The sequence below is a fragment of the Eptatretus burgeri genome, chromosome 3 (genome assembly GCF_056783735.1).
Source record: "Eptatretus burgeri isolate ZD-2024b chromosome 3, Ebu_testis_v1, whole genome shotgun sequence".
NCBI classification, from domain to species: Eukaryota; Metazoa; Chordata; class Myxini; order Myxiniformes; family Myxinidae; genus Eptatretus; species Eptatretus burgeri.
The window spans coordinates 97,769,670-97,781,930 of record NC_140963.1 but is presented as its reverse complement, the minus strand read 5'-3'; the positions used below and the strand labels follow the sequence as shown (position 1 = coordinate 97,781,930).

The following is a 12,261-nucleotide window of genomic DNA, read 5'->3' as shown; positions in this document are numbered from 1 at the left end:
TCCGGTGATATTTCCCCGATTTTTACAAGTACAAGGGTGCTTCTTACATTAATGATACTTACGAGCCAAATCCGCGCTCTGCGCGAAGTTTCGAAAGTGAGGGATCCTTAGGATGTCAATATATCCAGTGTTCATAAAGTGATTTATCGAATTTCTTTATATACAATGTTTCTTGTTACATTTTTTGTGTCAAATTCACCTTCTGAGGTAGTCAGCATGTGCAGAGGAGGGTTTTACATTGCAGACGCCGTTTTCTCGGAGTGGCATTACACCTCTCAGCGTTGACGGTCTGTCAACGACAGATGTAATGACATCAGCAAATGACCGATGATGTCATGACGTCATTACGCCTCTCAGCGGTGACGTCACACGTCGGCATGCGAACGAATGTAAAAATTCGAAAATCGCCAAAAATTCTCAAACCTCTCTGTCTGGCACGATCTCACATAGCCCATGCTGTTCATTAGACCACAGAGTACCCGCATGCCGAAGGTGGCGACAATCCGTCCGGCAGTTTCGGAGGAGATGCGTCCACAAAATATGGCTTAGCGTATTAATATAATAATATTAATAGTTATAAGTGCAAAAATAATACATTATCCAGATCTGGTGGCATCATGGTGAGAGCAACTTCTCTGAGTGTGGGAGGTTGGTGGTTTGAATTGGGTTTGAACCCAGGCTGAGTCATACCAAGAGTTTAAAAATGGTATGTTCGACTTTCTTGCTTGATTATTTAGGCCGTTTACATAGACTATACCTTTATTACCATTGCCAGAGGAGAGGGTATTGCATTTGGGTCTGTTCCTTACTTGGCGAAAAACTTTTTTTCGCCAAATATGTTGGTCTGTAGCATTTGTCTGTCCGCCTGTTTGTCACACGATTTTTGGCCACAGTCTTGAATCAATTGTTCTGAATTTTTTGTGTATGTCGGTGATTGGCCATGGACAGCAACACTTAATTTTGGTGAAGATCCGAATCCAGATCCTGATACTAGAATTTTTTAAGTGATTCTTCACCATTGAGAGGTGGGGCCAAAAACGATATACAGCATGATATCTCAAAAAGTTATGGACGGATTCGGACGAAACTTGGTAGATAGGTTGGGAAGATCATGAGGAAGAATTGGTTCTATTTTGGTGAAGATCCAAATCCAGATCTGGATACAAAAATTATTACAATTTTAACTGATTATTCACCATTAAGAGATGGGGCTAAAAATATATATTGCATGATATTTCAAAAAGTTGTGGATGGATTCAGACGTAACTTGGTGGACTTGTTGGGTGTGCGACAAGGACAAATTGATTCGATTTTGGTTCAGGTCCGGAATCATATCCGACCAATCAGTGGGATACAAATACCGAGTGCCGTTCCGTTTCACCAAGTGTCACTCTACGAGTGATTTTTCATTCTGTCCGTTTGTCTGCACAGAACGTGAGTATTTGTATTCATTACATTAGAACCTTTAGAACCCGAAGACACTTTAAGGTCCCTAAGACACTCGAGAACTTTACAACCCTGAAACCCATTAAGACCCTATGGACCACAAACACCCACCAAGACCCTAAGATCCCTAAAACTCTTAAGGTCACTTAAGACCCTTTAAGAGCCGTAAAACCCTTTATATCCCTAACACCATTTAAGACTCTCAAGTCCCTTTCGACCCATAATACCCCTAAAACCTTTTAGACACTTTTAGACCTCTAAAACCCTTTAGATCCCTCACACCATTTAAGACCCTGAAGACACTTCAGACCCATAAAACCCTTTAGATCCCTCACACCATTTAAGACCCTGAAGACACTTCAGACCCATAAAACCTTTTAGACCCTTAAGACCCCTAAGACCCTTTACATCCCTGAGACCCTATTGACTCCTAAAATGCTTTAGACCCTTTATATCCTGAAGATCCTCTAAGACCATATAGATCCCTAAGAGCATTTAGACCATTAAGATCCTTTAGATGGCTAAGACCTTTTAAGACCCTTTTGCCCCCTAACATCCTTCAAGACCCCTTAGTCCCTTGAGAGCCATTTAAGACACTATAGATCCCGATACACCCTTTCAAACCCTTAGACGTCTAAGACCCTTTAGATCCTCTAAGAGCCGAAGACTCCTTTTCTGCCCGTTAGACCTTCACACCTTTCAAACCTTTTAATACCCTGTATATCCCTTTAACCTTTTGACCCTTTTGTCCCCTTCAGAAAATTCTGACCCTTTAGACCTTAAATTACACCATTTACACCCCTTCGACCTTTAAGACCCTTTCGACACTTTAGTCCATTTTGACCTTTTCAGACTTTTTGTCCTTTCGACCATTTGACCTGAAATAACTTTTCAGATCTTTGACCTCCACACATTTACAACTAGACCATTTTGACCTTTTATTTGCCATCAACGACCTTTAATTTAGTACATCTTTCAATTTATTTGCCACACAAAATACACCACACAAAACAAGTGCTGGTGAGGGTCTGAAATCTTTGATTGCTCCTCCTCTGTCCCAAGAGCAGCATCTTCAAAAAGAAAAAAAAACAAAACAACCACTTGCCCCTAAAGTTATTTTCAATGCATATATGCCATTGGCAGGCAATTGACACGAGACGATACAACAAATTGTATGGAGATGTAAAGAGGCTGGATGTTTTCCATAAATTTCATAATTATTTGCTGTTCCACTCTCTTTGTTATCTCACTTGCTGCCATCTTGATGTTCAGCATACGCGTGAACACAGGAAGCACATTATTATGGTTATTCATTGTTATTCTGATGCACCATTTTCTGTTACAGAGCGTCGATGCTGCTGATTCATTTTCTTGGCAAGGGTCATACTGGGTGGTTTACCGTTGCCTTCCCAGCAGTAGTTGTGGCAGGAATTTGGAATTTGGCCACGGTGCCAGCTACTGCCGGCAGACAGGACACCAGTATAACATCCATCTGAGGGACGGCACACACACTGATGAATCTCCCTGCCTATGAAACACAACAATGGTAGTTTATAGCTGGGACAGCTTAGAGGTGAGTGTGTGTTATGCATTACTGACTCTATAAAGACAAATTCCCTCAAATTTATTGTCTACATACATTACTCTGCCTTTTAACAAAAGTCCAGGTGAAATTTGACATAGGTTCTTATTTATTAATTAATCTCTGCATTATTTCACAAAGCCTTGCCATTGTGATGGATATCGGCATGTCACCCAGGTCATTTATTTATCTGTTTTATGATTTATGGATGCCAATTTGCCATACTTTCGTATTCACTGTAAATATCGTTTGGAAGTGGAAATCGGAATTGCTTATTGAATTTTAATTACATCGGTTATTCATTTGAAACCACGTCTCAAAACCAATGGTCGTTGGCCATTTTGTGCTTAAAAATAAACATTAACACATTATAAAGCAATTGGACCCATTTTCGGTAATGCCATTGACATGCATTCAAGCAGAGCTGTGAAAGTTACCTATTGTGTGTGCATAACAACCCAGTAATATTTGGAAATTAAGTGCCTTACAAGTTTCTGGATTGATCCCTGAAAAGAGCAGGTTTAATCCCCACTGCCTTTTCCCCCTTCGGGAATTGATAATCAATAGATGCTCTTTTCCCCAATCCCTCCCGTCCCTCGTCCCACCCCATCCCCATCAGCCTGCTGCCCAGCAGAGGAAATATCCTGGCCCAGTAAAATAAATAGCAGCCATTTGAAAAGGTAATCGATCATGTGCTTGTTTGCTTGTTTTAACACAGCAAGACACTTTTAGTTACCATTTAAAGAGGCATGCTACATCATCGTATGACTGCACATTTTAAACTGTTGAATTAACTCTTTATGTGTACTATAATAACTTTTATTTTTGTTTTTTTTTCAAGTAAAGCATTTTCTTTCCTCTTTCACTTTGTTATATCCCTATTTATCTATCCAATTGTTCTATCTTTCCAATTTTGCTTTGTTCTATCTCTGTTTATTACCCCGTGCGCACGAAGTGAAAAGCAGGGTTAAGCAATTGGTTCACTTGGTCTGCTTGTCTGTCTACAGACGTCAGTCTATGGTGGAGGAACTACTTCATTTAAATTTAATTTTACTTTTTAAACACTGTAGAACACCAATCAGAACATGAACCTGGAGTTTAGCAGTACTTTGGCTCTGAAATTGGCTAAATGTACGGAATCTCATCCCGATCACACATGGGCAGAGAGGAGTAGGATGATTATTTTAGTCTGGCAGTAAAACATAATAGAAAATCATTCTAAACAGGAAACTTACTGTTTTTAGTGATGTCATAAAGGACATATACAGCAGGCACGGATAACTAATTTAACGTGCTCAATAAAATGGTGTAAAATACAATGTGTCAATGGCGGTTAACCTCCAAAAAAAGCTTTTTTTCTACAGCCTTTAAAATGTCCTGATCTGATTCGTGTTCTCGCTCTTCCATGAGTGTTGACTCTGTATACAAACAACTGTCATAGATTGTCAATCATTATGCAGGCTTGATTAGCTGAATGGTCGCTTCTTGTGTCAAAGTTCCTAGAAAGGGAAGTCATCTATTATATATTGTGAACCATGGTGTCTGTCTCCCATTTACGGCATCTGCTTCCCACGCTTTGTTTGAAAAACTCAACGTTCACTTTTGAAATGACGGGAGAACAGGCATGAATAATAGTAATGCCAAATTTTATTTTGCAAACAGGATGGTTTTCCCTCTTTTTAGACAAATTGAACCTTCGCAGCCCGATGTTGCATGACCATTTCACTGTGGATGGTATAAGTAGCTGAGAGCTTTGGTTCTGAGTAAAATGGACAGTGTAACACAATTAACTTTTTTAGCCTATTAAATAATTTAAATTGACAGATTAACTTGAATTTTTCCATGACGGATACTTTTCCTAGTTTCAATGTAAGTATAAGTGGATATTTCTCCTATCGGGACAAAATATCTAATGTCCCTCACTCGAGGCCACTTGACATATATTAGGAGGAATGCAAAAGGATAAATATTTTCTGCACTTTCTCTTTGCCCCAGCTGTATGTCTCCTACACACCTCCTTCATTTTTAAGAATTATTACCACACGTGTGTAGCACAAACCAGGGTTACACAATTTGTTCACTCGTCTGTCTGTCAGTCTATGATCGAGGAACTACTTACTGTATGTTTTAGCGTGAGAGTGGATACTTTTTTCCCAGGAAGTCTGGGCCCCGACTTGCATTCAGAATCCACTTATCTATGGTTTAAGACATTGAATTGCATAACTAAAAAACAATTGCAAAGTGTGATATTTTCTGAAATAAATTATAAAGATATATTTTTATTTAAAACACAGTACTTGGGCTCATACCCAGATGTGTGTGGGGGGGAAGGAGGGGGGGGGGTGAACCAACCCCCCATAAAATCACAAATCACGAAGTTCCACATTTTTTAGCATTCATTTTAGTCAGGTGAATTTGCAAGAAGCCAACACCAAAGAAAAAAAACAACTCGAACGTAGGCCTTCTTTAAGGGTAAATGTCAATAATTTCAACGTGCCCCCAAGTAATGCAGTGAATCTGGGCACTATTTGCATCTTTTTTATTTATTTATGCCTCCGCTGATGATGTCACTGGAAGTAGTACGTTTTCAGGTTGTCTGTCCGTCCATGCTGATTTTCTCTGTAGCCGCTTATCCGATTAACACAAAATTTCCAAAATTGGTGTGACTACTCATGTAAAATGTTGAAATCAAAACAATGACGTCATAGGTTACGTGGTGTGGCAGCCATGTTGGAAAAAAGGGAAAACTTTGGACCTCTGTAGCTCTGAAACTGCTCAATGGGGTACAAATTGAAAATTGGCACATGTGAAGAACTCCCCATGGGAAACAAGTGTGCTTCTTTGATGATGTCAAAGGTGGCTTCCTTATGACGTCTTAATTGCATATGTCGAAGGCTTTATCTGATCGGTATGAAAATTGTTGAGGGTCATAAATTGTTGAGGGTCATCTCAGGCTAAATTGTATGGGGTGGGGGGGGGGGGAGGAAATTGATGACACCATTGGTAAGATGGTTTGGCAGCCATATTGTTTTTAACATAAAAACATTCAAAACTCTTCTCCAAAATGGCTGAACAGATTGAAGTGAAACTTTACAGGTATGATCGCCTATCCATGAGGAACAAAAAGTTCTCCACCGATGACATCATAGGTCACATGGCTTGCAAGCCATATTTGATTTATCCTAATACCTCCAAAAACGAGTAAAAAGGACATAAAGTGTCATAGCCCCCATTGTTTTATGAGTTTTGCTGGATGCATTTCAATAAAACACATTATCAAAGATTTTCGACTTTCACTCCTCAGGATAAAACCATAAGCAGATGAAGAAGAAACACCAAACTCTCGTTTATAAAGTTACAACATAATGTCCTCAACAATGATTGGTTGAGAGAAAGAAAGCACGGGATTACCTGATTGGTGGATCCATGGAGCATCATGAATAATGAGGAGGCGGAAATGAATCACCAAAGTACCAGCAGAAACATAATGCGAATTAGCTGAGGGCTAGTTGGGTGAGGGGGAGTGGTTTTCATGATGACTCAACTGACTGTGGTAGAGTTGTCACACAGTAGATATATATTTTGAGTACATTATGTATTTGAAATAGATATATATTTGGACTATGATGGCTTAAGTATGTGACGACTCTACCACAGTCAGTTGAGTCATCAAGAAAACCACTCCCCCTCCCCCAACTAGCCCTCAGCTAATTAGCATTATGTTTCTGCCAGTAATTTGGTGATTCATCTCCACCTAATCATTATTCATGATGGTTCATTTCTGCCTCACACACATGGACATACAGACGAATGTATGAGACACAACAAAAGACTGTTAGACAAGACAAACACAGCCACTGAGTTTGGAGAATGTGCCATTAATTCCTAGAATACTCTGAGTACCAGCGACACCACAACAATGGTGCAACCGCCATTCTCACGGCACTCAGAGGGGCATTTCCTCAGGAGGAATTACCTCCTTACCAGAGATGCCTTACTATGGGGATTATCCATGCTGTTATCCTTGTAAATGCTGAACGTCAAGCATGGAAGCAGCATGTACCATTTCAAAAGTCTTTGGTATGACTTGACTGGAGATCGAACCAACAACCCCTAAGAAAATCGGAGTGGACACGTTAACCATTACGTCACCGAGTCTGCTTCTTGATATTTATGAAATGTCTGGATAGAATCAAGATAATTGCCTTCAAGCTTGACAACAACAGTAAATGTTCATTGCACATGTTTTTTTTTGTAAACAAAGCTTCATTGTGTTGCAAAAGCAAAATTTGAGATTTATCTTAGTTTATTTGGCAATTCTGATCATATATGTTTAGTTTTGTCATTTATATTTGTGATTAAAAGTTCATTACCTTCACCAGAGGAGAGGGCATTGCTAGTGCCAACCAGAGATCAAATGACACCCCAAGCAAGGGGTGTCTTTGGTGCTCCCTCTCCGTTTGTTTAACTTTTGAATACTTTATGAGGGGGTAGCGAGTGCAAGCAGTACTGAGGGGGTAGTGAGTACAGGCAGTGGTGAAGGGGTCGGGAAGGCACGCATTGGTGAAAGGGTAGTGAGCGTAGAGATATTTAAGATAATGAAGGGTATCCACAAAATAAGTGCAGAAGAATTATTCAGCAGAATAGATAGTGATAGGACCAGGGGACATAACTCGAGAGTAAAGAAGAGGAGAGTTAAGATGGTAGTAAGCCAAGGATATTTAATTCAGACGTTAATTAAAGCATGGAATGGTCTCCCTGGAAAGGTATTGGCAGCATAAACATAAAATCTTACTTGACAGTGGGACAAAATGGACAGGGGGACACCATGGAGGTTGTGGCGATTTAACTTTCCCCCATCTGTAAGGGGAGTTTGCGACTTGCACGAACTCCATATTGAGGTGTATAATAGGCTTTCATGGCTTTCAATGGGGCACATGTTCGGGACATAAATATTATTAACAAACATTCGATTAGTACAACAAAATATAAATATGCATTTCAATAAAATGTCTGTTCCCCACTGTATTGTCCTTCCCTCCCCCACCCCATCTTGTCTCCTGTCATCCTCCTGCCCCCTTGTTGAGCGTCATGTGTTAGCTCCCATACAAGGCTCGAGAATGTATTGACCCTATGCACTAAGTGAGTGACGTCACAGCAGAAGGTAAGGCTCCGCCATATTGAGTGGCAAAAAAATCATGACTACCACGCACGTGTCATGTGAACTTCTGGGCTATTTCCATGGATTAGATGATTTTTATAAGAAGAGGTACTGCGAAAAACTGAAGCTGTGTGGTCTTAATGAAGATCCTTATATTATTTCAACGGATAAATGGAGAACAGAAAGGAAATTTTGGCCTCAAATCGTTTTCCCTGACATCTATGTTTACCTTGTTGAAACATGAAGTCCTTACACTCAAGCCAGCCTGAAAGCCCTCACGAGTATGGACGCTTACTCATATTATGTCGCCGGGTTTGTTAGTGACAATCTCGACAAAAGCTGACAAGAACTGCATTATCGTGAGGACAAAGGTAAGCCTGTTTTCTTTCATTTCACTATTATTGTATTATCGTTATTGCTTGTTTTGTTCAGCAACCAGCGTCACTTTTTTAACCTGACTGCTGCCACAAGTTAATTTCAAGTGAAGCTCTTGTCTAAATGCTAAGTTTGTAGAAAATCTTCGTTCATAAGTTTCCTTACAGATACATTATATTTTTTCCATGACAAACATCCAGTGTAATGCCACACTGCTGTGGATATTTCCAAGTGCTAGTTAACCTCCGCCATCTTCGAAGATGGATGGAGGTTACTGTTTCACCCCTTTCTGTTTGTTTGTTTGTTATCTTGCCAAAACGAAGTTTTTGCAAGATATGTTAGTCAACTTGTATGTTTTTTTTGTTTTTTTTGTTTTTTTGTCTGTAATCACGTATAAAAAATTCTGCAGAGCACAGTTATCATTGGAAAATTTTGTAACTTCGCATATCAGAGGCCTATAGAGGTCCCTTTCAGTGCATAAAATTTTGAAGGTCAAGGTCAAAGGTCAAGGTCACTGTCGCAAATCAGGGGAGTCGACGAAACCCTTATTTTTTGAGTAATTTTGATCGGATAGTCTTCAATCTTCATGGGAATATAGTTCATGGTCTGGCGCTCAGCTGATGAATTTTTGGTGGCGGTTGGCCTTGACCTTCATGGTTAGCACCTGAGGTCAAACATATTTGACCCCAAGGTCAAATTTTCAAGTTTTAGGAACCATATCGTGTCGTACCTCAAATTGAACACCTCGATGAGTGCTTTCTAGATATGTCAAGCTTGAGACATTATGACGTCATTTGGTGACGTTATGAGGCAAACGCATATTTTTCATGGTTACTCTGTAGAACGATTCTCATCGGAATCTCTCGTAAGCAGATATTCCTCAAGGAGTCGCTCCTGGTGGATAGCAGCTCTGTTCACCTCAGTGTGACCTTAAAGAAGTCACACGTGGTCACCTTTTGGCAAGATACGGGTCACCCTGCAGGTGACATTGGTTTATGTTTGTTTGTTTGTGAACAGTATTACGGAAAAACTCCTTGACGGATTTCGACGAAACTTGGTGGGGGGGGGGTGAGGTATGGTCCAAGGATCATGCCATTAAATTTTGGACTTGGTCCTCCCCCCCCCCAAAAAAAAATTGAGAAATTTTTTTTTTTTTTGCATTTCTACATGTTTTGATTTCCAACCCCCAGCCCCCCCCAAAAAAAACGAAGAGAATTTTTTTTTGAATTTCTACATGTTTTAAGTGATTTCCAACCCCCCCCAAAAAATTTGTTACCTCCCCCCAAAAAAATTGTTAGAGAAAAAAACTTTTTTTTGCATTTATACATGTTTTAAGTGATTTCCAACCCCCCCAAAAAAAATTTAGAGGAAAAAAATTTTTTTTGCATTTCTACATATTTTAAGTGATTTCCAACCTCCCCCCCCAAAAAAAATTGTTAGAGAAAAAAAATTTTTTGCAACTTTTTTCAACAAAATTTCGATTTCTTTTTTTTGCATTTCTACATGTTTTAAGTGATTTCCACCCCCCCCCCCCCAAAATGTTGGAGAAAAGAACTATAACTCTGTCAGCACTGTTGACATCATATTTAATGAATAAGATATTTAATGAATAAGATATTTTAAGAATAAGTTCACTTGAGTGACCCAGCAGTATTGGCGGCGGAGGTTTTGCACTCTCCCGAGTGCTCCCCCTCTAGTTTTTTTATGTATTATACATATCGATGTAATATTTCTGTAGTGAAAATGTTACACTGATTTTTTTTTCGAAATTTGTAAAATACGATTTCAAAAAACTATTTAATTTAATCTGCAATGTAATAGCAATAAGACAAGTTTCAAGGAAACAACTCAGAACAGAACTGAGGAAACAACTCAGAACAACTCAGTTCGACAGCTGTTAGAAAGGCGATCTAGCCTATCTCATTCTGTCAATAAAACAAGGGATACAATGCATTTTAATGATACAAATCAGACAATATTTTATAACCACCAGCTATTCAATACCAACTACTGAAATAACGCACCAGAAATTAGTTACATACCGGAGACAAAACGAAGGCCACACAACCAGTCAGGTTCGCCAGGCCGCCATTTTTCTCTTCTCAGAACCGATATCCAAAGATGTCGTCGGTCGACTTCGGCGGGAAAGCGGTAAAACCGCACTCCAGAGCCTTTAGTATATCGCTGAGTACATCCCGGGGCACAACGACTGTTACCCATTTGCAGAAAAAAAAAAATCGCTTGCTTGGAAATAACGGTGTAGTTGAAGTGGGGACTCGGTTGTTTTGGACGCGGTAATACTTTCTTACCACTCAATATGGCGGAGCTGCCACAGTCACGTGACTGGTGACGTCATCTGAATAAGGCCTATACAATTTTTTTTTATAAATTATCAAAGCTTTTCAACTTTCACTCCTCGGGATAAAACCGCAAGCAGATGAAGAAGAAGCACGAAACGCCCATTTATAAAGTTACAATGTAATGTCCTCAACATTGATTGGTTGAGAGAAAGAAAGGACGGGATTACCGAATTGGTGGAACATCATGAATAATGAGTAGATGGAAATGAACCATCATGATTAGGCAGAAATTAATCACCAAATTAGTAGAAACATAATGCTAATTAGCTGAGGGCAAGTCGGGGGGAGGGAGGGGGTGTGGTTTTCATGATGATTCAAAGTTGACTGTGGTACAGTTGTCACAAAGTCAAGCCATCATAGTCAGAATAGATATAAAGTTCGGACAAATGATTTCTGTCTGCAAAGAATAGGATTGGTTGACCTGATGAACGTGGCCTCCATTGCATGAAGATGAGCTAAACTGCATCCTCTACTCATGATTTTAAACTAACCAATACGGTATTGCTTTGCACACTGAGGATTATTCATGAAATGGCAACCAAATGCAGAGGCACAGGGAATAGTTGTCGTACTGTGTACATTTTAACAAGCCCGAGTCGGTTGTCTCTGTTCGGTTGACTGACCACGTCTGATCCCCAAAGGGACGTGTTGCTCAATACGATCCTTCAATCTCAAAGATGTGCGTCCCACGTACCGAGCATCACACTGGCACTGAAATTCGTAAAAAAAAATCTTACTTTTATGAGAGGCGGGTAGAAGATCCTTTTGGACTGATGGAAGCAACCGGCGGGTCATGAAATCACTCATGGTTGAATGGCATAGTAAGAATGGGACACTGTCTGCTTGATCTGGTTTTCAAACCGTTGAGACACTTTGCCTTTCCAAGGTCGACGGAGGTATGCAGGACATTTACTGTGTCCGATTATAGGATTCTTTGGTGGGTTCAGGAATTTGTATTTATATATTTATTGATGATCTGTTCAGGATACCCATGATCAAGAAGAATCGGCTTGATGGTCTCAATTTCAGCATGGAGTTTATCTGTGGGGTAGATCTCTTTTGCTCCATTGACCAAGATACCAATCAATACAATTTTGTATCTCGAGGAACAGAAAGAGTTCCACCTAGTATGCTGACCGGTAAAAGTAGACTTGCGGTAGACTGTGGTTTTATAAGCGTCGGCCAATTTCTCGACTCAGACGTCCAAGAAGGGAAATACGCCGGAGCGTTCCTTCTCTAACGTGAACTCTCGGGATGGATGGAGAGACTTCAGGTCTGCCAAGAAGACTTTACATGTTGAGGTTGACTCAAAGACAACAAATATGTCATCCACGTAC

General features: G+C 39.9%; 1 protein-coding gene across 2 annotated transcripts in view; it reads right to left on the bottom strand.

Annotated features, from left to right (window-relative positions):
• LOC147030504 (THAP domain-containing protein 2-like) overlaps positions 1-12,261 on the bottom strand; it is a 344,307-nt gene that overhangs the window by 187,575 nt on the left and 144,471 nt on the right. The window contains exon 1 of one of the 2 annotated variants that reach the window (XM_085874628.1): positions 10,607-10,863. The exons of the other annotated variant lie outside the window; for it this stretch is intronic. Within the exon in view, the coding sequence (XP_085730754.1) occupies positions 10,607-10,784 (178 nt within the window). The 5' untranslated portion in view covers positions 10,785-10,863. Of the gene's footprint in view, positions 1-10,606; positions 10,864-12,261 lie in introns of those variants that run through there. 2 annotated transcript variants of the gene reach the window in all.